Consider the following 26,653-nt stretch of genomic DNA (forward strand, 5'->3'; position numbering starts at 1 on the left):
TTTATTTCTGGACACACTTTTTTTTTTGCCTGCAGCGAAAAACAATCTATTTTTTTTCGCGACAAGTCGAAAACAATTTTTTTCTTTCAATTTTAGCATTACATATAGTGGCAGCTGAAGAGGAAACAAACAATTTTTTTTTTCTTAGAATCAAAAACAAATTTTTTTTTCTCTAAAAACTGGAAAAAAACTTTTTTTTCCAAAAAAATCCAAAGCTCCCCTCCCCTCCCCCCCTCAGGAAATCAAATGGTTGCTGCCTGAATGAAAAATATATTATTCATATGGGACAATTATAACCCTAAAATATCGGGAATAAACAATTTTCATAACAAATACTACATTAAGTCTGAGACTACTATTATAGTAGTCTCAGATTAAGTACAGATCTGAGAGTAATCGCAGTTCCTGACATCTAGCTAAAAAGCTTATTATAACAAATAAAAAATCATGCAAAATTCTAAAATAGAAAATTGAGAGAAAATAAATCTAAGACTATATAAAAAAATTGTTGAATCTAAACGAATGGTATTTCGTTTTATATGTGTTGATTAAAATATTATAACACTAATACAATTGGGAATGATCCAAAAATTAATATACATGAATAAAATTTATGAACCATATGGTTGGTCGGTTCAAAATAGTAAAACTGTAAACTTCTGGTATACAGGTAAACATTGTTTGTTTGTCTGGTCATTCAATTGGCCATGTCTCACTATCAACACGAACAATTCTGCAAAAGATAATGATAAACATAGATTATAAAACTAATAAACAATAATGCAATTTACGTTAAACAGGTTTTGACCTATATTTTTTTCATAATGAATTTCTTTTTATTTGCACATGAACATAATAATAAGCTATACACATTTTTTTTAGGCACAATGGTTATTTTCAATAAACAGATATATATATAATATATGTAATAGTTTGGTACATTGCAGAAAATGATTGTAAGACAAAGGCTGTTTTGATATTTCTGTGGTGTCTTGATTTTTTTTTTTTTTTTTTTTACAACAAAGAAGTCCAGAGGTTCCCTACGGACGCCGTAAGGGGACACACAAAAATTAGAAAATATTTTTTTAATTCGAGATCACGATAAAACAATACCGTTTTACCGAGATCTCGATGAAAAATATATCGTTATCTCGATAAAACGAAATTGTTATATCGAGATCTCGGATTATAATTCCATTATTTATAATAAGCTATTTCATAATGTTCACCCGTATTTTTATTTTTAGGTCCTTTGTTACTCCTCTAATATGCGTTGCGGAAAATATTGACGATTCATCTTTTGTTCCTCTGATAATATGCTTTCGAATGAGGTATAATGTATATCTGTAATTAGGGGCTGAAGGATCGCAGCAGTCCATTCCATTATTCAAAGTATCCATTCCATTATTCAAAATTGGCTATTTTTTTATTTTCACTCGTATTTTGGCATTTAGGTCCTCCGTAGCCCTCTAATGGTAATTGCGACACAATGGACATGTTATATCTATAAATATGGGATGAAGAACAGCAAAGGTAACGTGAACTAAAATAAGATAACGTTTAGTATTTTAATATTTATATATATGTTTTGGTATTCAGGTCGTCCATACCTTGAGCCAAGGGATTTCTGTTAAAAATAGTTAGGGAAATCCACTAGTTTATTCTCCGAAACTAAATATATGAATGAATTAAGTTATAAATTTTAAAGAGTGCTATGAACTTTTTTTTCTCATATAAATTTGATTATTTGTTAGATAACATCAACATGACGAATTCAGAAATACAGTTTCGTTTTATCAAATAACGATATATTTTTATCGAGATCTCGATATATTTAACCGAGATAACGATTTAATAATCCGAGATCTCGTTTTAATAAATTGAGATAACGATATAATAATCCTAGATATCGATTTAATAAATCGAGAAACGATATAATAATCCGAGATCTCGATATAACAGTTTTGTTTTAACAAGATAACGATATATTTTTTTTTATCGAGATCTCGGTAAAACGGTAATGTTTTATCGTGAAATCGAATTAAAAAAAATATTTTCTATTTTTTTTGTGTGCCCTTACGGCTTTCGTACTACAGGGGTTCCAGCAGTTCTCTGCCCTACTGATATTTTAAATTTTATAAAATATATTCTTTTCTATTAATACGTTTTGACCTATAATGATTTACTTTTGTAAGTTGTGACTAGGATGGAGAGGTGTGTCATTGGCACTTATACCACATCTTCTTGTATATTGTATCTATTATCATGATGTTACGATTAACTTGACCTATAATGGTTTACTTTTATAAATTGTGTCATTGCCACTCATACCACATCTTCTTATACATTGTATCTATTAACAGGATTATACGGTTAACGATCAATTTGACATAGATTGTTTTGAAAGATTTTCGGATGCCGAAGACTACTAAAGGGTCGTTTATTTGAGTATCATCGAATTATCATCTCTATTTAAAGTGTGATGAATATGTAACAGAATGTAAAAAGAATACCTTTTGTAAATCATTAATAAGAATTTTCGTTTTTAAAGACAATTCATTTTAATCAATGCAACAACAAAGATATTATTTTGTTTTAAATAATATAAGATGACAAGCGTTGAAATATCTTGCAGTCACGCTCGAATAAAAAATGGTGGTTTTGTTTTATATTCCAATTCCTATGCAGTCATTTATACATGTTTTTTCTCTCGAAAGTATAGTACATGTATCTAAATCAGATGAAGAAAGGTCAAGAAAGTAATTGTTTGTCAAATTTACACACTGCATAACGATGTATGTTTACCTTTCACATATGAAGTAAAAAGAACTCCCACAGCTTGCGTCAGCCCATTGATAGTTAGTTTCCAATGGATCACAGCGCCAATATGTTAGACAGTCTTGATTAAATATGTTGTCTGGTTGCTTAATCAATGCTGACCTTCCCCAGTTAGTAAATACCAATGGTAGGTTAGGTTTGTTCCAGTGCCAATCTCCTTCATTTGGCATATCTGAACCTCCCAACCATACTCCATTGCTACCTAAAATTAGGAATAAAGCAACTTTATAATTCACCACACTAACAGATAAAGAGCTAAACTTGATTTTACCAATAAGTATATAAAGTAAAGAAGCTTTGTGAAATAAGCGTTGTCTTATGTTTTCTTATTAAATGATCAGTTAGCAGTTCTGCTGGCATATGCTTTTGAATACACCTTTTAAATTTTATACGTTAAATGTTCGTTTTCCTTTTAACAACTATTCGACACAATCGGCCATCCTCGGGAAAATATGATACAAGCCCAAACGAAAAAATATAAACAAGTATAAATTGAAAACTACGTTCAAACCTATGATTGCGTTGGATAAAAACCGCTATTTCAATTTAGACTTGTTTTTTCGTTTGGGCTTATATCATATTTTCCTTCCGGTTTGTATGATCCGTTCATCCTATATAGATTATATATAAAATTCAAGAGTCTGTCTAAAATTGAGGGTAAATTATATGGCCTTCCAAATACCGTACCGATCCCTAACATCACTAAAAAGACATTTATTGTCTAAATCCGGATCTGATGTACAAACAAATATTGACACCTCATGTTTGTTACATAACATCTTGGCCACAAGTTTATGGTTTTCTGTTGAGTATTCAATTTATATTGAGATCCATTTTGTTACATCTGGTGATCAATTTTGTTTGGCAATCGCCAATGGCAGTCAGCAGGGTCAAAGAACATCAGCTGTTCGACCTGTTAGTCAAATGCGTTTTGTTTAAATATACTTTTTCACTTTTTTGGTCTTTTTGAAAATGTTTTTTTTGTGCTGTATTTAGAGCCTTCTACAACGAAATTGTTTTACATGCACACGTATAAAAATTGCGGTTTTTATTCAACGCAATCATAGGTTTGAACGTAGTTTTCAATTTAGACATATATATGAAATATATAAGATGAGAAATCAGGAACAACAGAAACACTGAACTGCTACAAAACAAACGCAAAATACATAGAAACGGAATATTTGATAACAGCTGCCATAATCCTGACTTGGTACAGGACAAAAGATACCATGGGGACAAACAAAAATTCGAAATTGTAAGTAGACATATTATGGCAAAAAAGCCACATCATTTCAGAAAAATGCTATTTATCTAGCTAAAGAAACCAATATGATCCCCATTAGAAACGAGGGATGAACTCCAGCGCCAGACAAGGTCATGCAGTTCTTAACATACTTGTGTTGTGTTGTTCATTTCAAATAAAATCCGATGAAAAGTTGATTTCAGGATTACGATTCAGACAAGAAGAACATATTTGTGGATATTTTTTAAACACGAGAGTGATTTTTAATTTCTCTATTATTGACAGTATACCGTTGTCTTTCCAGTTTGAATGGTTTTACACTAGTCATTTTTGGGGCCCTTAATATATAGCTTGCTGTTCGGCGTGAGCCAAGGCTCCGTGATAAAGAGCGTTCTTTTTACCTATTATAGTTTTTCTTTTACAAATTGTGACTTGAACGAAAAGTTGTCTCATTAGCACATCTTCTTATCATATATATATCTTGTGTAAGAGTCAAAGATAGTTGTCTCTACATAGCGTCATAATCAATAGACTATTTTCTTATTACCAACTTTTAAATTCAGAATTTACATTTTTTCAACAAGTAACCTTCTTTCTGATTGGACAGCCTGGTAGTCGGTAAACCAAGAGTAACGTAATGAATCAAGCTTGTAACCGGTACATATTTTGAAGGAAATAAACTGTTTTATGTGATCATTATACGACAAAATAATTGGAAACAGTAAACTTTCCTTTAAATGCACAGGTTTTATGTTTGAATTTAATTCTTTTAGTTGCTCTTACTTGACCGGTTCCCTCCTGGATATCTAACCACAGATTAGGTAACCTGTCGAAAAATTATATAATCCGGAGCCAAAAATCAGTTATATAGAAAAAAGTTTACTATATATCTCAAAACAGAACTGTGAAAAGGGGCTGATATGCAACAACGATATGAAGCCAGTATAAAATCCCCCTAAGTAACATGAACATCGTTTTGAAATTGTTTGGAATTCCTGTATAGCTTTTAATTGGTGCTGTCGTCTAATACGGTTGGTTTATTGAAATATCTCAAATATTTTCACAAAACACAAAAACAACCAAGTTTACGAATAAAACAACTTTTTTTTAATTCTACATTAATTAATGTTTGGGTAAATGATTCATTTATTGATTGCCTGATAGTTTATAACGCAAATAGACACATATTTCCTATTGATTAATTGATTGTTTTGACAACGTACAGTAACAATTATTTAATAGAAATGCTTGTGATTTTCCGGGAAATTTTTATCGGTTGGACATTGCATGGGTCGAATTTCTGAACAATCAGGGGGAGGGAGTTGGATCTGAATCCGTTTCAAATACACGTTTTCGGGTCAGTTGATTCCCAACATGTTTATTTGTAATCATGATATTTCTAGAAACTGTAATAGTTGTTTCATTTACATGATATCTTACAAGTATATTGGTCTATACGAATATATACAGTTATGTATAAATAATGTTTAATGATTTATCAATACTATTAAGGGCCATTTTAAGCTCCAAGTATTAAGCCGGATAATGTTAAACTTTTACTTTTATATATTATACTAATTAGATCCCTATTCTTATCTATTTGCAAAAAATCTTCAGCTTTCAAGTCTGTGTAAATATGTCATTACATTGTGTGTACAATTTGCTACATACGTACACACAAGTAGTACAAACAAAGAAAAAAGTATTATTTTACAACCATGGTTTATGAATAATTATTTTAAAAATGTAACAGTAATTTCATTTACATTATAATTTATAAGTAAATTGGTCTATACGAATAAATATAAATAATGTGTTATGGTTTATTAATACTGAATTGTATGCTACTTGATATTAAGGGCCATATTACCCGTCTAGCACGATCATCATTAATTGAATCATTCCTGTGTCTATGCAAAATATTTCATATAATTCTAATACTATTGTCTTCCTTGCATTGCGTTATTTTTTATCTTCTGATTAAATATTGACCTACGCTTCGTAAGAGATTTCACAAATTGATCTTCGTCTGTATTACTTATAGTTGCAAGTCTCATACCAAACCTTTTGCAGTAGCTCTAAAAGAAATGTGCATATTGGTAAACTGTAATGGCTAGAAAACAAGTATAGTTCTTAAAAATAACTGCATCAAATTATGTCTTTTTTTTTTAGAATCAACAGCAAATACAATATTGCTATCATTAAAAAATATTTTATCTAATATCATGATGATGACAAACTTAAGTAATGAAACGCAACCTCATTGTGAAAAGTCTCAAAATACCACCTGAGTTCAGTTGAATAGATATTTGTAATTTTATAAGTGTTGAACCTGATGTTAAGTAGTTGTCGTTTGTTGATGTGGTTCATAATCTTTTTTTCTCGTTTCTCATTTATTATAGAGAAGAATGACAAAATATACCTGAGGGAGAGTCAAACTCATAGATAGAAAATAAACTGACAAAACCATGGCTAAAAATTAAAAAAGAAAACAACAAACAAACAAACTAACAAACAAATAATAGTACAGAAGACACAACATAGAAAACTAAAGACTAAGCAACACGAACCCCATCAAAAACTACGGTTCATCTCAGGTGCTCCGGAAGGATAAGCAGATCTTGCTCCACATGTGGCAGCCGTCGTGTTGTTTATGTTATTACAAATCCGGTAAACATATTAGACCGTTGGTTTTTCCGTCAGAACGGTTTTACGTCTGGCGTAAATATAAAGTTTCAATATTGGTATCTATGATGATTTATTTACAACCACTGGGTCGATGCTACTGCTATTTATTTCCCCGAGGGTATCACCAGCACAGGAGTCAGCACTTCTATGTTGACTTAAATTATCATTGACATGTTCATAATTATAAATAAACTGTAAAGAAAACTTTGAAATTTTGAAATACCAAGGCTTTTCTACCTCAGGAATAGATTACCTTAGCTGTATTTGGAAAAACTTTTAGAAATATTTGTTCCTCGATGCTCTTCAACTTCATACTTTATTTGGCCTTTTTAACATTTTTTTATTTGAGCGTCACTGATGAGTCTTGTAGACGAAACGCGCGTCTGGCGTAAATATAAAATTTCAATCCTGGTATCTATGATGAGTTTATTTACACTAGTCATTTTTGGGTCCTTTATAGCTTGCTGTTCGATGTAAGTCAAGACTCCGTGATGAATACAGTACTTTGACCTGTAATAATGGTTTTTCTTTTACAAATTGTGACTTGGATGGAGAGTTGTCTCATTGGGACTCATACCAAATATTTTTATTTCTATTTAGATATTATGAACTCAATATTTGAGGAAAACCATAAAACTGCTCTTGTGGCTAATAGATAAATACGTACACTTGATATTTTCATTACTTACTTGTGCATCATACCAATCCAATGTATTTTCAAAGTAGAAAAAAACCTTGTTTTTGTAATTAGTACCTGAAAAATACATTCAGTTGAGTTCCAACATATATGAAATAACAGATACTGGTAGCTGTCAATTTCATTGACAACATGTATTTAATCATATGCGTTCTTTACAAATCTGAGGAGGTGTGTTTTAATTGCTAATTAAACAACTTTCCAACAATAAAAACTAATATAAGGGCTTAGATTATAATAAAAAAAGATTAAGGAAAAGAAAGTTTGACAGACACGAACCAATGACAACCACTGCACATTTTACAGGAACATTGTGTTAAAAAAGTAAAATCACAAAAAAACTGAACTCCGAGGAAAATTCAAAACGAAAAGTCCCTAATCAAATGATAATAGTAATTAAATGTACCAGGATTATAATTTTATACGCCAGACGCGCGTTTCGTCTACATAAGACTCATCACTGACGCTCAGATCAAAACACTTAAAAAGCCAATAAAATACATCAAACGAATGGACAACAACTGTCATATTCCTGACTTGGTACAGGCATTTACAAATGTAGAAAACGGTGGATTGAACCTGGTTTTATAGCGCTTAACCTCTCACTTGTTTACAGTTGCATTAAGTTCCATTATATTTGTAACACTCCCAAACGTGTCCTGTCCCCCAAACGTGTCCGATTCCCCCAAACGTGTCTATTCTCCCTAAACGTGTCCGTAATATCCAATATTCCCCAAACGTGTCTGATTTTATAACCCCCAAACGTGTCCGATAATTGTTATTCGCCAAAACGTGTCCACTATTTAACGCCAGGATGTCTCACGTCTTTTAGCGCTAATACATGAATAACATCAATAACGTTTACGGCAATTCTATAATGGGGGACACAGTTGATGAAGTGATCATTTATTAGTATTGGTTGGTTCAATGCCGGTTGTTATTGCAAATTTAATCTGTAACATATAAATCGACTTTTGACTGAAATCGCGTATAGTCCAGTTGCAAGTATTATGCTCGTTTAGAGCGCACAAACATGTACAAACAATTCTAGTTCAGTTGGATTAAGCGTTTACCATAGGATAACACCAAATTAAATTCAAATATAATATATTCAGGTTAAACTATGCCTATACATATTGTTTAAAGATGTCATTCTTATTTACAAAGCTTGTATTAGCAATTACACAAACAAAGCAAGCAAGCCAAACAAAGTTTTACTTTGCAAGCATTAGGAAATCAGCTGTAATCCGCGAATACTGCACGGTAGGATTTTAAAAGAATTGACTTCCTTTTTTTCAACAGTTCTGATATTTTAAAAGATATTCAAATCATAAACTGGTTATCATGTATTTTAATAAATTTTAGATTTCCAGCATCACTACTAAAGTGAAGACATACAAACAAGAGTCATACATTGTAAGTCCAGTGCCAAATATTTCATGCATTATTTGAACGATATCATATTAACAATAAATACTATACATAAGTTTCATTATCATACCGGAGATTTGGATTGGGCCTAAATTTGTTTACGATTATTCGGGATAAACCTTAGTTAAACTTAAAAATCTAAAGAGCCAGTAAAGACCGAATTTTTTTTTAAACTTCACTAAGAAACTATTTGATTCTCTCAAAAAAATGGAAAAAAAAGCTCTAAAAATTATAAACTGGTAGTAAGGTTTTTTATTATGAACTTTTAGTTTCGAGCATCACTTAAATACACGCAAACAAGAGACATTACGTCCAGTGGCAAATATTTCATGCATGGACAGGACGACAACATACTTTGGATAAGTTATATAATGAGACGCAGAAGAATATTTGCTGGAACTCTTTGATTGTACCTTAATTATTCCGGGAATTTGGGATTAGGCCTAAATGAATTGTGTACAGTTATAAGAATTTACACTTTACGGTTTTTAGGAATCTACACTAATCGTAACTCGGAATTAAATTATATTTTTTTGGAGCGGAAAAGGACAGTTTTATTTTTACGGAATATCAGTGTAACTATCTTTTAGTTCCCTTTATATTATAGGACAAGTTTGGGGGATTGGGCACGTTTGACGGATTGGGCACGTTTGGGTGTTTATTAAAAAATGGACACGTTTAGGGTTTTATTTTTACAACTAGACATGTTTTGCAGTTCAGTGAGGTCGATGTGGACACGTTTAGGAGTATCGGACACGTTTGGGGGGAAGGACACGTTTCTGAGTGTTACATATTTACAAAGATGCGTTAACACAACAGACATAATAGGTAAAGTTGTCAAAATAGGGTACAGAAGTCATCACTGTGTCACAATCTCAAATAGAACAAACACAAACAAATATTTAACTAAGAACCATATGAAGCATCTATTAAAATACTTAAATAGTATGGCTACATATCATACTGAAATTTACATATTAGTTGTCATTTAGACTTTATCCAGACGGAATCTTTCGACCTGATTATATAGTGCTAAATCAAGATACTTGCCAACATGATAGATGAGAACAAATCTGAATAGTTTGTTTTTCTTTATGCCCGCGTCACACTGTCCCGATTTTTAAGCCGATGGCAACACGATTATTGAATTTTTCAAAATCGGGACTGATCGTATCCAGATCGGGCTATTCGTAGTGCCATCTTTAACCATCGTAGAACCATCGGCCACTTTTTCTAGCCTTCGGGGACAACTTCGGGAAGGGTTCTAAATTTTTTAACATGTCAAAAAATCCCCAAGGTGCGTCCGATGTTGAGGGTTCGTATTGAGTTCGTATCACCATCCTCACCATCGTAATGTCACCGGGAATGCATCTTTGCACATCGTATTGCATTCGTGTTTCCATCGTTTCCATCGGGCAGTTTGACATAACGATGTCTACACGATTGAATCACGAAGCTACCCGAAGGTCTTACGATGGCAACACGACTTCGTGAAGACCTCGTAATCCCGTCGTGTTGCCATTGAATAAAAGTACGAAGGCGACAAGATGGAACTACGACGGCAATAAATCCAGCTAAATGTAAGTTAATTTTCGCGCTAAAATACATTTAAAGTGCCATTCGCGATATGCACTGGACAGTCTAATACGACAGTTAAGAAAGACGTTCACAAAACATGGAGCTCATATCATATGATTCTATGAGAACAAGAAAGGCGACAGCGTTGTTTCTGTTAATTCAAGTGGAATAAGAAGAGCAACTATTACAGGCTCAGGATTTACTTCTACAAGTAAAATATTATTTTTTGTCAATTTTTCATATCAAGTAACATAATGAAAATCATAAACGCGCCTTGTACACCAACACTGCAGCTGCACGAATATAGGGAAACAAACTTTTTCTTCATTATTCTGATTTTTTATGTATCGTCTTAGTTGTTGTCACACGAATGTTTAATCCATAACCATTTTGCTTTCTATATGTCATATTTTGCCGCATTAGTTGTTTTCCCCACATCCTTCCTTTTGTCTATATTATTATGATATTCTCCTGGAAAGAGCCCTTTTTGAATAAAAGGGATCAACGAACCCATTACCTTACCTTTAAGGTAGATCAGTAAAAATGGGCATAATTATTGGTGATTATTCAGACTAGTGCACACATTTTACAATTCAAACAAGGCAATGCCGAGCGTAGCATCCCTACGTATGTAACATATTGGGGACAAATATGGACACTATATTATATGACACATGCAGAAAATGGTAAATTGAATATGCATAGTACTTTCCTGCTAGACTCATACCCCTCCCTCTTCCTCTCCCTCTCCCTCTCCCTGATTTTGGTGGCATTATATGCAGAGACTCAGAGTCAAGTTTTACCCTTCAAGCCCACGGTCTTCCGTTTTATGATTAAACCAGAAATTAAATGTACAATATAATATATATTCAATATTGATCAAACATTTTAAAACGCGTGATACCTTCGGCATATAATTTAAATACATCGTAAGCTGTCTTTTAGACATCGTATGGCCATCGCGCCATCATCGTAATCCCTCGTGTAGTTAGTAATCCATCGTGTAGCCACCGTGATCCATCGTGTAGGCTTCGGCTGAGATATGAAGCTTAAATACCCGTCTTCGGTTAACCTTCGTATGTCCATCTTTTGCTATCGTATATAATTTCGGCACCATCGTATAAACTTCGTTATTCATCGTACTTGCTTCGGTCACTTTTTAGTATTTTAACGAGATCGGGACCAACTTCGTACGAACTTGCAATTTTCGCATTCGGGTGTCCATCGTATATAAAAATCGGGACAGTGTGACGCGGGCATAAAAATTGAATGCTACTTTTAGTAAACTCATTGAGGTACAAAAATCTTGACCGAAGTACATTTTGTATGAAGCGTGGAATCGTTTCATTCTAAAAATGTGCGCACGGTCAAAGCTTTTACATCCCTATGAAATTACTAAAAAAAAGTATTCAATACTTATGACAACATTTTTAGCTATTATCATGAAAATACGATTTTTATCTTAGTTTTGCTGTTATTTACCCATGCACTTAATTGTGTGAGCTCATGTCTTTATGCATTTTACCTTTCATTTTGAAATGAAGGTTAATTCCAGAATGACACAAGTTTGCTATTAGCTAATCAAAATAACGTATCACAATGAAACATACATGCAATATTATTATATACTAATGAAAGGTAAATGGATGTTCACAAAGTTGCATTCTTTAATTCGGGATTCAGTGTTGAATTTATTTAACTCAAAAGTGCTATTTTGAAAATTCGCATACACAATATTGAAGGAAAACATGCAAGCAACATTTACACACTTATAGTAAATAAAATCGCTGAAAAGTTCCTTTTATTCTAATGTTTCGGAAAATCTGAAGTAAAATTTGAGTTGCATATATTATTAAGAGTGACGCACAACCAGGCTATGTTAAGATTTGCAGGCGATATAGTATTTTCAACATTGTTATTGGTTTGGATTACCAATTGTATTGATTCGATACATATGAGTGATACACGTCTGCCAAATAAAAAAAATAACCCTTTTATCCTTGTTTTTTTTTTTTTTTACTTTTCTGGTAATATTTTAGCATGGTAATTATCATGACAGGTAATTCAGTCTATGGAAGAAGCGTATCGATAAAAACTTTTCTTATATCACATAGCGATATTATACAAATATAGACTTTGTATGAGGTCGATACAAGGATTTATCATATACTTAGACTAAATAACATATGATTTTTACTGTATGATAATAGCATTAAATTAACGTAAATTCCATATTTTTCGAATTGGTGCTTAGCGGGCTGATATGAAAAGTTTATCACATGCTTCGAGTGTTATCACATGCCTTTCCGTAACGTTATCGCATGGCATTCCGGTGAAACTCGGAAAATTCCGGAAAATACACCTCAATGCTACGTTTTCACTGAAAAACATTACAAAGTTGTGTACAAAATAATTATTGGGATACTGGAATGTATATTTTGTAAAACAATTAAAAAGAAACACACAAAAAAAAACACAAAAAAACCCAATCAAATTATTAAATAAATGCATTCTTTTAAAGTTTCAAACATAGTTTTAGAAAATTACTTTACAAAAAGTTTGACTTTTCCAAACAGTGTTCATTATGTATATTTTCGTCAAAATTTAAATGTTTTTCAATTTCTTATCTGTTGAGGCATATGATATAAAGATTTCGTATCGAATGTACTTAATTTGGGGTCCGACGTCCGTGAACTTTTCACTCTTTGAACTTCTTTTTGGGAACCACGTAAAGGATCAATATATAATATATAATATGAATCTGTGATTTTTCTCCATCGTTGAAGCATATGATAAAAAGATCATAACATGTCATTTTTCATATCGCATGTATTATCAGCCCTCGGTCAATATCAGCCCTCGAGCCATGCGGCTCTTGGGCTGATATTGAACCTAGGGCTGATAATACATGCGATATGAAAAATGCCATGTAATAATCTGATAATATTGACCTGAAAGAAGTATATTGACTGAGGACGAAATCCGAGGTCGATATACTTCTTTTGGTCGATATATCCTGTATTGACCTCATACAAAGGCTATATTTGTTATATTATTAATTTCTGACCATATTTCATTGTATCAAAATCGTCATTTAGGTTTGTTGGAATTTTATAGATATTACATTGTCTCCTTGACAATAACAACATATTAGTTGTTATTTTATTTACTTTTTTTTTGGACATCTTATGTATTTGAAGATTTTTTTCGTCAAATAATCGATGACAGCTATCATGTGTTTCAAAACGTTAAACAATATCCTGAAATTCATTACATGACGTCACAAAGTATATTGGTTTTTAGATATTCTAAATAATATTGTCTAATATCAGTTGTAAATATGCAGGCATTCCATGCGGAAAATGTTGTTTTCGGCAACGAAAAATTAAGAAAATACTAACTTTAAAACTTATTGTTCAAATATAAACAACAATTGAGTCTAAATATACACTCAGAAGTTAGTTAGAAGCTAAAGTTTATGTCCGTGTAAAATTTGAAGTGCTGTGTTTTTATTATATACATAAATAAACAAATGCTAGTAGTTCTTATATCAATGCGATACTTTTAAAATATCATAGCGGTGTTTTTGTTATATCAATATTAGTACTAACTAGTATTAATATTAGACTGCTGTACCCATATTTTGACAATTTTACCTATTATTTCTGTTTTGTTCATGCATCGTTGTAAATATGACAGAATTTGACGAGACTGTCATACACATGAGAGGTTACATGCTATAAAACCAGGTTCAATCCACCATTTTCAAAATTTGAAAATGCCAGTACCGAGTCAGAAATATGACAGTTGTTATCCATTCGTTTCGTGTGGTTTTATCATTTGATTTTACCATTTGATTTTACTATTTGATAAGGGACTTTCTGTTTTGAATTTTCGTCGGAGTTCAATATTTTTGTGATTTTACTTCTTAGTAGTATCATATATAAATAACCAGTTTTAAGACCATTGCTTCAATTCAAATTGTTTTTGGTAACATCTTACAAATTTCTCAATTGGTTTTGGAAAATTTTATAATGAACGCACCGAAATAATATATATCCGATATGCTCGCAACGCACGCATGGAAGACTTTCTTTATTGATAACAATGAAACTAACTTGTAACAAAGATGTATCATACTGTCCTCGTTCAGATTGATTCGACAAAATCTGACCTGTACTTTTGAATCTCCTTTTTTTTTTTATACAAATTAGACGTTGGTTTTCCTGTTTAAATGATTTAACACTAGTAATATTTTTGTTCCTATATAGCGCGGTGTTCGCTGTGTGCCAAGGCTCCGTGTTTAAGGCCCTACCTTGATCTATAATGGTTTACTTTAATCAAATTATTACTTTGTTTCATGCACCATCTTCTTATATCTATAAATCTGTAAAATGTCTCCTTATAAATAAATGCCTTCCGGTCCTCCAACTGAACGATATAAATTTATAAATATAGAAAAGATATTTACACATTTCTAACGTCAAAAGACATTTACATCTTATGTATTTGTGTTCTAAACATTTGTTTAGTACTCATTGAAGAAATGAATTTATAACAAGCAATACGGATGTTATTTTTCACTAAGAAATGTTCGCGTATTTATACGATCGGTTACTAGTAAAAAACGAAAGTTAAATCTCTGTGGCAACAATACATAGGAATGCCCTCACGGACATCTCGACGTTAAAGAGCGTCCACGCGGCGAGCTGATTATGTTCATAGAAATATCGATTTACCAACGGGAAAAGTCTTTGATATCCAAAATGAACTGTTTCAATCTTTTTTTTCTATGTTAATAATAAATACATTTTCTGTTTGACAAGATTTTTGATTTTCGTTGTATCTAAAGTTGTCCAATTTAAAGTCTGCGGCTACTCAGTTGGTATCTTCAAAGTTCGGGACATCAGCATTTGTGCATTTTAATTTGTTTGGTTAATTATTTTACCATTTGAATATTCATTGTAATTTGGAGCTGTATTGGATTGAATGTTTTGAATGAATGTTTCTTTTAAGTAATGATATTTTCTGTCTATTTCGATATTACCAAGGTGGATAGGCTATAGCAGTGTGACCAGTATATTAGAATCTAATGGGTCGGTAGACTATTTGCAACCGCATTTAAATTCCTCCATTGCATCATCACTTCAAATAGAATTAGTTGGTCAAACCATGTGATTGAAAACAATAGACTGAACAGGTTGTTAACACTTTCAACTATCAATAGGGCCAAGCAACATTTTCGAAATGATACGTTCATGTAAGCGTTAATTTTGTTACAGTAACGAAATTTTCTAAGTTTGTGAATTATGTTTGCAGTTTTCTTGACATGCATTGTGACGTGTCATCGTATTTATTTTATATTAGAAAACTATAGCAGTTATATATGAAAAGTATTGCAATCATAAATTTTTTATATTAAAAAATCATCGCTATGATATAAGATACATATCGCATTGATATAATAAAATATAGCAGTATCTTTGACTTATAGGTCATATTGGCTTAGCAAACAATTGAATTCATCTCAATTGCATTCCACTGAATTTGCTACATGATATTTATAGAATGTGTACATCTACAAATGAATAATCGTGCATTCATGTTTCATTTATTCAACAATTCAATTTTCTCGTTTAAATACACCTTGCTATTACATAAAATAATTCATGGAAATTATACACCAGACGTGTGTCGTGTTAAATGTCACCCTGTTTTAAGAAAAGAGTCGTTTCTTTATACCGAAAAATCTGCCTTTCTTCGTACAAATGCTAACATGTGTCTGAAATTTCCCACAATGCAACTCGTTGATATAAGACAATATCGCTCGTTGATATAAGAAAAGTTTTTATCGAATGGCTTCTTCCATAGACTGTAATTATACATCATTACATGAATCACTAAAATAGTTACTTAATTTAAATTTATGAGAATAAGTGGTATGTGGTATTATTGTCAATAAGACAAATCTCCACAAGAGACAAAATGACACAGAAATTAACAACTATATAGGTTATCGTAAGGCCTTTAACAATTAGCAAAGCCCATACTTCAAAGTCAGTTATATAAGACCCCCAAACGACAAATGCGAAACATTTCAAACGAGAAAACTAACATATACGTTTCTTACCTCTTTTTAGAAATAACCACCCTGTTGCTGATTCAGTATTGTCATGGCAACGTCTATTTCCAAGAATGCATTCCTTTGTTAAGAGATTATAGTTAGCAAAACAGCAACCACTGTTTTGTAAGCAGAGAGCAGTACAAGCAAGCTTAGAATGTACTATTTTAGCCGGAGTTTTAACAGAAATTCGTTTGTTCCTCTCAGTAATAAAACCACCAACGTTCTTTGCATTCACGGAAAATAAGGTGCACGGTACCAAAAAAGTTAAAATTAGCATAAATGTTCTATTCATTGTGTCCTTCTCTTTGAATTCGGACTAAATGGATGTAATGTTGGTCTACGTTACAGTCTGACTATTTTCCTGCGTAGAACGTGCTTATTTGATCATTGGATTATGTCTATTTTGTTTCTGTATGGACATGTTTAATTGCTAGAATACAGTGTTTATTAACTTTGAAACTTGAAATTATTGAAAGTTATACCCAGTGGGATTTCTAGTGAACGACAATAAAAGACAACAAAGTCGAGACAGTCAATAATACCGGTGCCGAATCGACACTGATCAAAAGTTAATTCTAAATAATAAATGTACAATTTAGAGAAATATTTTTTTAACCTGTGTTATTAGATATATACAGAACTTGCAACCTTAGGCGTTACTGTTTGACGTGAACTTGACTGATCGGTGAATGATCGGTGACGGATGTTTGACTGGTCGATGAGTGATCGGTGATCGGTGACCCATAGGATCCGTCAGATAAGTCAAATAACCTATGTAACTGTTACCGTGACAATGATCAGCGATCGATCAGTAAATTATATTTATGCACAGATCGGACTGATACGTATATATTTAAAATTCTTATGTGAACCGACCTAGACAGTGTTTACAATCGATGAACGCGGACCTCTACGAAGACACCTTAATTTTTAATTTGTAATAAAATTGGTTGCAATACTTAAAGTAATAATAGTATAACAGTATAAGATGCTTAGAGCGTTAAATTATTTGTTTTGATTAATAGTTTTGTATTAAATATTCCTAACATAAGCTGATAAGACAATATAAAACATAATATATCTGTTCATATGAATTTCGTCCTGCGAAAATAGTAATTATTGACCGCCATTGGATTTAAGAACTTTTTATAGTTTAGAATTTTATTATTTTTGATCAAATTAAAAGAATGTCAGAAACATCATATTACAATTTTGTTTAAAATAACCAAAAGTATTCTTCTTTTTATTAAAAATGTCACTATTTTATTACAAATCAGTTATTTTAAACATATTGAGACAAGTCTTTTAATTAGAATTTAGATATTATAAGATTTAAAAATAATTCAACTTTTATTTTTGTGGAATAAGAATGCAGTTATTGCTGTATTTTGATAGAAATTATTAACCGCCATATGAATTCAGTACTTTTGGTATATCAGGATTTGCTGTTCTTCATAAAATATGCTTACTTTATAGAAAAGCTCCTAAATTTTCATATCATTGCCTAAAATGCAAATATTTCTTCATGATTTTTGTACTTTTTATAGTTTAGAATAGGTTTTTTTTTTTATAGAATTAAAACAATGTCAGAAAAATCATTCAAAATTTTGTTTGCATTGTTTAAAATTACCACTACAAATATATTTTATTTGAAATCATTAATTATTGACCACCATTGGATTTTTGTACTTTTTATAGTTTAGAATAGGTTGTTTTTCATAGAATTAAAAGAATGTCAGAAAAATCATTCAAAATTTTGTTCGCATTGTTTAAAATTACCAATACAAATCTTGATTACTACAAATGTATTTTATTTGAAATCATTTATTTTCAACATCCTCAGACAAATTTTTTGATTCGAATTGAGATATAATAAGAATTAAAATACTCAAACTTTTAATTTTTGTGGAATAAGATTGCAGTTATTGCTTTAATTTGATACAAATTATTAACCGCCAAATAATTTCAGTACTTATTGTTCATCCCGATTGATTGTCCCTCATAAAATATGTTTACTTTAGGAAAAAGATATTAAATTTTTATACGCGTTGCCTAAAATGGAAATATTTTATCATTTTACTGAAAATTATTGACCGCCATTGGATTTTTGTACTTTTTATAGTTCAGAATAGTTTGTTTTTTTATAGAATTAAAAGAATGTCTTAAAAATCATACATGTAATAAAATTTGTTCTCATAAGTATGTGTTTACTTTTGATTTTGTAGAACCAGAATGCAATCATTTCTTCATTTGAATGGAAATTATTGACCGCCATTTGATTTTTGGTACTTTTTAGAGTTTAGCATATGCAGTTTATGATAGAATAAAAAGAATGTCATTAAAAAATATGTTCGCATTGTTTAAAATAACCAAAATTATTCTTTCTTTTTTTTATCAAAAATGATACATTTTTTTTAAATCAGGTATTTTTACCTTCTTGAGACAAGTCTTCTAATTAGAATTGAGATATAATGAGAATTAAAATATTTAAACTTTTATTTTTGTAGAAAAAGAATGCAGTTATTGCTTTATTTTGATACAAATTATTAACCGCCATATAATTTCAGTACTTTTTGTTCATCCCGATTGGTTGTTCTTCATAAAATATGTTTACTTTAAGGTAAAAGATATTTAATTTTCATACGCGTTGCCTAAAATGCAAATATTTCTTCTCATATTGGAAAATATAGTAACTTCAATTGCAATCAGTTGTTATAAATGCCTTTTTATAATTAATTTTGTATAAAAAGTGAATATTTGAATGATAAGTATGTGTTTACTTTTGATTTTGTTGAACTAGAATGCAATCATTTCTTCATTTGGATGAAAATTATTCAACACCATTTGATTTTGTACTTTTCAGAGTTTAGAATAGGTTGGTTTTTTTATAGAATTAAAAGAATGCCTTAAAAATCATACTAAAATTTGTTCACATTGTTTAAAATAACCAAAATTATTCTTCTTTTTATTAAAAATGATACTATTTATATTTCAAATCGGTTATTTTTACCTTCTTGAGACAAGTCTTCTAATTAGAATTGAGATATAATGAGAATTAAAATACTAAAAGTTTCATTTTTGTGGAATAAGAATGCAGTTATTGCTTTATTTTGACACAAATTATTAACGGCCACATAATTTCGGTACTTTTTGTTCATCCCGATTGGTTGTTCCTCATAAAATATGTTAACTTTAAGAAAAAAGATATAAAAATTTTCATACACGTTGCCTAAAATGCAAATATTCCATCATTTTACTGAAAATTATTGACCGCCATTTGATTTTTTGGTACTTTTTAGAGTTTAGAATAGGTTGTTTTTATAGAATTAAAAGAATGTCTTAAAAATCATACTAAAATGTGTTCGCATTGTTTAAAATAACAAAAATTATTCTTCTTTTTATTAAAAATGATACTATTTTTTTTAAATCAGTTATTTTTACCTTCTTGAGACGAGTCTTCTAATTATTGAGATATTATGAGATTTAAAATACTTAAACTATTATTTTTGTGGAATAAGAATGCAGTTATTGCTTTATTTTGGTACAAATTATAAACCGCCATATAATTTCAGTATTTTTGTTCATCAGGGTTGGTTGTCCTTCATAAAGTATGTTTACTTTAAGGAAAAAGATATTAAATTTTTGTACGCGTTGCCTAAAATGTAAATATTTCTTCTCATATTGGAAAATTGTGTAACTTCAATTGCAATTAGATGTAACAAATGAATTTTATATCTATTTTCTGAGACTACTATAGTAGTATCAGGTATTTTGTATAAAATGAGAATAATTCAAGAATGAATCTGCTTAAAATTTTAATTTTGTTGAACAAACATGCAATTATTGCTTCATTTTCATGGAATATATTGACTGCCATTGGATTTTTGTACTTTGTATTGTTTAAGAATAGTTATTTCTTTATTTAGGTAAAAAAAAACTATCAGAAAAACATAATGTAATGTTGTTTGCATTGTTCAAAATTATTCATATTTCTAGTTAAAAAAAACAGCATTTTTTGATATTTTTTTTAAAAGGCTTCAATTGTGATAGGAATAGAGAAATTCCGTTGTTGTGTTAATTTTTTTTTAAAGAATTTTATGAATATAAGAATACAAAATTTAATAGATATTGAAAATAATAGACTAATATTTTCAATTACTGATCCTTTCATTTCGTTTTCCCGAGTATTTTTGGAAAATAATAAAATCAAAATCGCGATATAGACACCGATTTTGAGCTTGCCGGCTTTGAAATTATATAACCTAAATAATAATGAAAAAGACCATTCTTTAACATTATATTTTAATTTAGGTTTTATCTGTACATTTCTTTTCATTTGAATTCATCAAACTTTGCTAAATATTTAATAAAAAATATATCAGTTGTACGTGCTTGATCGTTCGTATTTCACGGGTCGCCATTTTAATGAAATTAAACGAAACTAAGAATCCGTAATTTGTATTAGTTTATCCTGTGACGTATTAAAGTTCAATCCGACAGCAAGATCGATCGGTACTATCCGTCCGATCAGTCCGATCAGTCAATTACTTTTACTATAAGTCTGACGGATTATTGACGTGAGTTTGACGCGATCTTGTCTGATCGGTGACTGATCGGTGACCGCTGATTGGTCGCTAAAACAGTAACGCCTAAGGTTGCAAGTACTGTACATGCAAATACATGATGTTTTATGTTCAGCATTTATCGAGATAATTGCTTCAGAGTCTTGGAAAACTGTTCGTTTAGAAACTGGCAACCTTTGCTGCATATTGATTAAAAAAAAATGGAAAAAAAACCATGTACATCTAAAATCCAAAGTTCTTTCGGGTCACCAATTTTCTGAATGTTCTACAAATTCCTCTGTTACAACTTCCCAAACAATGCTTATTTTACACTCCGAAGTTATCGAGCACACGAGTCTGCTCTTGCCACATATGCATACAATAGGCAACTATTGTTTTTTTCGTCAAATTAACTTAACATTTAAAAGGCTGTCTGTACAGGTTAAAAAATTGAAGATAACTCTTTTTGTTACAGTATAGAGTATGTATCTTTCAACTATTTTGAATAAATCTTCAAGAAAAAGTTGTCTCGAGTGTTTCTGGTCTTCTACGATTTTTTAAAAATACTAACGCTTTTCTACCTCAGGAATATATTACCTTAGCTGTAGTTGGCAAAACTTTTGGTCCTTAATGATCTTCGACTCCGTACTTTATTTGGTCTCTTTAACTTTTTTTATTCGAGTGTCACTGCTGAGTCTTATGTAGACGACACGCGCGTCTAGCGTAACTACTTAATTTAATCCTGGTATATATGATGAGTTTGTTCACATTCGATGTTTACATCGAGATAAGGTCTGTTTGATTTTGCTTCGAAACTAAATTTCAAAAGTGTCATTCTTTGCTGCATATCAATAGATTCCTTTGGTATTTTCCCCTGACTTTCTCTTATCTAGCTGTACATATATACGAAACATTAGCATTTTCCAGAGAGGTATACAGATATAAAAAAAATGAAGTAGGTTCTTCAGGAATATATTCATTTTGCAACATTTTAAACCAGTTTTACACCAAGCTTCTATAGCCTACTGTATTCGTCGTTTGGTACTTAATGAGGAAAATGATAATATTGAATGGAAGTTTTGTTTTTATTTCAATTTAATTCCATTTTTTATATTTACCAGAAAGTTTTTTCGTAAATCCATATTTGATAGCGTCCTTGCAAAAATAGTACAAACATGTAGAAGATTTAGTTTCCAGTGTTTACAGGGGAGGAAATATTTTGTCACTAGATTTACCACTCTTCATAACGTAAGGGATTACATCTTTAAGGTTGTATTTGAGTCTAAATTAAAAATAATGGAATTTGTTCATACTTTGCCAAAACCTAGTATATATTGATTTATGTTCAAACAAATGATAGGTCACCGCGAACTTTCTTAAGCTACAGAGTGTGACAAAATGACACATTTAGTGTGGATTATACAGGAAATAACATCATTATGTGATTAGGAGCTAAACAAAATGATAGAATTGTAAAAAAAATAATACGAGAAGATAGCTTTGAAAACATCAAAAGAAAATATAGGGTTACCGTGCTTTTTCAAGCTAACATACAAAATAGCAACATTCCATGAAGATTCCTTCAGAAAATACACTATTTCAGAGTTATCTCCCTTTAAATCGACAATTTAAAAACAATAAAAATCAAGCAAAAATAATCTGCAATTGTAAAAAATATTAACATTAATGAGTTATAATCTAATAAATTTGTTCTTTTAAGTGCAAATTCACATTAGCTATCTACCTTCCTGCATCAAAGTTTGGTAACTTGGTTATCTGTACCTTGGATTTTCTGATGGTACAATCCAAGATGGCGAAGGACATCCATACCACCTTAAGTGTATCTGAACCACTAACGTGATTAGGTAATCCATAAGACCCTTTAACTGATTTAAGGCGAAATGCATTTTGATTTATTAATATGTAGCAAAGGTTGGTAGTTTTTAAAATTCAGTTTTACAAGACTCTGAAGCAGTTATCTCGATAAATACTGATAAATACTGAACATAAAACATCGTGTATTTGCATGCATATATCTAATAACACAGCTTAAAAAATAATTTCTCTAAAATTGACAATTATTATTCAGAAATAAGTGTTGATCAGTATCGATCCGTAACCGGTCTCGACTTTATCTTCTTTCGTTCACTGGAAATCCTACTGGGTATTCAAATATTACTTACTAGAAAATAAGGATAAAGTTCGGAAAAACTGTAACTGAATGTTAATGATTTTTAGTTCATTGTTATTATTCCTGTGAACTGCATTCGACATTGTATTCTATCAATTAAACATGTCCTTAAATAAACAAGATAGACACAATTCAATGATCAAATAAACACGTTCTACGCAGGAAAATAGTCAGACTATAACGTAGACCAATCATACATCCATTTAGTCCGAAGTCAAAGAGCAGGACACAATGAATAGAACATTTCTGCTAATTGTAACTTTTTTGGTCCCGTGCACCTTATTTTTTGTGAATGCCAAGAACGTTGGTGGTTTTATCACTGAGAGGGACAAACGAATTTTTGTTAAAACTCCGGCTAAGATAGTACATTCAAAGCTTGCTTGTGCTTCCCTCTGCTTACAAAACAGTGGTTGCTGTTTTGCTAACTATAAAGTTTTAACAAAGGAATGCGTTCTGGGAAATTATCGTTGTCATGACGAAACTGTATCAGCAACTGGGTGGTTATTTCTAAGAAGAGATAAGAAACGAAGTAGTTACTTATCTCGTTTGAATTGTTTTACATTTGTCGTTTAGGGAACTTTTATAACTGACTATGCAGTATGGGCTTTGCTCATTGATAAAGACCTTACGGTGACCTATATAGTTGTTAATTTCTGTGTAATTTTGTCTCTTGTGGGGATTTATTTCATTGGCAATCATACCACATCTTCCTATTGTTTTACATTTAAACTAAATAACACTTTTAGTGATCCATGTAATGATGTATGATTGCCTGTCATGAGAATTACCATGCTAAAATAGTACTAGAAAACCAAGGCTATTAGGCTTATTTTTTTGTTCGGCAGACGCGTGTATTATCTACAGAGCCTTCAGTCATATGTATCAAATCCATACAGTTGGTAATCAAAACAAACTACGACGTTGAAGATACTATATCGCCTGCAAATCTTAACAAAGCCTGGTTGTGCTCACTCTTCATATTATATGCAACTTAAATTTTACTTCAGATTTTCCGAAACATTAGAATAAAAGGAACTTTTCAGTGATCTTATTTACTATAAATGTGTCAATTTTGCTTACATGACTTTTTTTAAATACATAAATTATGGTGTATGCGAACTTTCAAAATAGTCCTTTTGAGATTATCCTCAATCTAATTTAAAAATTTCCACACCGAATCCCGAATTAAAGAATGCAACTTTGTTAACATCCATTTGCCCTTCATCAGTATATCGTCGCTGGGCTTCTAAAATGTTGTAAATTACAAATTTTTCAAGAAAAAAATATCTCACAAACAGGCTTTGAAAATTTTGGCAAAATGCATGCTTCCAAAATGTCGTATGTGAACTTGAACATTTTTGTAAATAGCAGTGAAATAACAACTTTGACATTTCTGGATTATCCAAGTACTTAAATTATTTTCACAGAAATAAAGAAATGTACAATTATTTTTTTCCCAAAGCCATTCTACAACGATTTTCAAGTTTTAATACAACATTTTGGAAGCAAACTTTACAAACAACTGACATTGGCAATTTTGTAATATGTCTTATTTCACACATTTTGATTGGTCTAACTGTATGCTATTTTGTAATACCAAAGATTTTCTCCCGCCCAGACCATTGGTGTCAAAAAGTATTTTTAGCCAAAAAAGTCATATACGACATTTTAGAAGCCCAGCGACGATATAATTACATTGCATGTATGTTTCATTATGATACGTTATTTTGATTGGCTAATAGCAATCTTGTGTTATCCTGAAATAACTTTCATTTCAAAATAAAAGTTAACATTCATAAATACATGAGCCCCCACAGTAAAATGCACGGGTTAATATTTGCAAAACTAAGATAGAAATCGTGTTTTCATGATCATAGCTAAAACATTTAATTATAAATATTGAATGCTTCTTTTGGTAATTTCATAGGGTTGTAAAAGCGTTGACCGTGCGCATATTTTCAGAATGAAACGCTTCCCTGTTTCATACAATTGTACTTCGGTCACGATATTTACACCCCGATGAGTTTACAAAAAGTAGCATTCAATTCTGAAGAAAAACAAAATATTCAGAAAAAGTAAAATCCCAAAACTACTGAGTACGAGGAAAATTCAATCGGAACGTCTCTAATCACATGGCAAAATCATATGACAAAACTCATCAAACGAATGGACAACAACTGCCATGTTCCTCACTTGATACAGGCATTTTCGATTGTAGAAAATGGTGGATTGAACCTGGTTTTATAGCGCTAAACCTCTCACTTGTACGACAGTCTCATCAAATTCCGTTATATTTACAACGATGCGTAAACAAAACAGACATAATAAATAAAATATTTGTTCTTATCTATCACGTTGGCAAATATCTTGATTTAGCAATGAAAAAATTAGTTAAAAGTCTAAATAACAACTAATATATAAATTTCAGTTTGATATGTAGCCATACAAAAAGATTAATTAGAACACAATAACACCTGTAAAATATGCAATGGTTTTCGTCTGTCAAATTTATTTTTCCTTTATCTTTTTGTTTTAAGCTTAGCCAATATATTAGTTTTACTGTTGGAATTGTTTCATATTTTTCATCTCAGAATCTTTTAAAGCCGTCTTTACGGTATGGTTTTTTTTCTCATTTTTGAATGTCGTACGGGGGCTTAAAATTGATTAACCTCTACTTCGGTTGAACTGTGGTGGATAGTTGTTTTATTATGAATTATACATTTTGTTATAATAAAACAACCATGCAACCACGCATCCCATATTGCTGATAGGACCAAAAAAATCCGTAAAATATACATGTGTTAAAATAAATACGGAGTTGAATAAATAACATATTTATGAATAAGTATGTGGAATTTCTACTTAAATGTAGTTAAAAAATATGAACTAGTTTAATAACATAAAACATATTTGTATGTACATATATATATTTAACTAAACCCCTGATCATCAGCTATATATAACTATAATATAAATAGTTATCCCACACTATTTGAACTATTTCAATGATAAATGCTACAAGGACAACAAATACAGGTGTCGTTATAATTTAACCATTTTATTGATTGTGGCGCGGGCTCTGATATTTTATAAATATCGCCTCAGTTTTGTAAAGAACACATATAAATGCATGTTGTCATTAAAATTTAGTAGTACCTGTTGTTATTATGTTGGACCTCAATAATGTGAATGTATTTTTCAGGTTCTAGTTACAAAAACAAGGTTTTCTTCTACTTTGGGAATACATTGAACTGGTATGATGCACAAGCAAGTAATGAATATATCAAATGTATTTATT

General features: G+C 30.9%; 1 protein-coding gene across 1 annotated transcript; it reads right to left on the bottom strand.

Moving 5' to 3' along the window:
- Positions 1 to 395: 395 nt before the first annotated feature.
- On the bottom strand, positions 396 to 16,927 carry LOC139511974 (perlucin-like protein). Its single transcript, XM_071299215.1, has 5 exons — positions 16,609 to 16,927; positions 7,462 to 7,526; positions 6,077 to 6,162; positions 2,806 to 3,036; positions 396 to 733 (listed from the first exon to the last, which is right to left on the bottom strand). Exons 1-5 carry the CDS (start codon positions 16,892 to 16,894, stop codon positions 694 to 696), a joined length of 708 nt encoding a protein of 235 aa, XP_071155316.1. The 5' UTR covers positions 16,895 to 16,927; the 3' UTR covers positions 396 to 693.
- Positions 16,928 to 26,653: the final 9,726 nt, after the last annotated feature.

This window comes from Mytilus edulis, chromosome 2 (assembly GCF_963676685.1).
Source record: "Mytilus edulis chromosome 2, xbMytEdul2.2, whole genome shotgun sequence".
NCBI classification, from domain to species: Eukaryota; Metazoa; Mollusca; class Bivalvia; order Mytilida; family Mytilidae; genus Mytilus; species Mytilus edulis.

Excerpts from the sequence above, each read along its gene's own strand:
- LOC139511974 (XM_071299215.1), bottom strand. The coding sequence starts at position 16,894 with ATGAATAGAACATTTATGCTAATTTTAACTTTTTTGGTACCGTGCACC. Across the intron at positions 3,037-6,076 it reads AAATCTCTTACGAAGCGTAG|CAATGGAGTATGGTTGGGAG; the intron begins GTCAATATTTAA and ends AATTTTAGGTAG. Across the intron at positions 734-2,805 it reads TTTTACTTCATATGTGAAAG|AATTGTTCGTGTTGATAGTG; the intron begins GTAAACATACAT and ends TATCTTTTGCAG.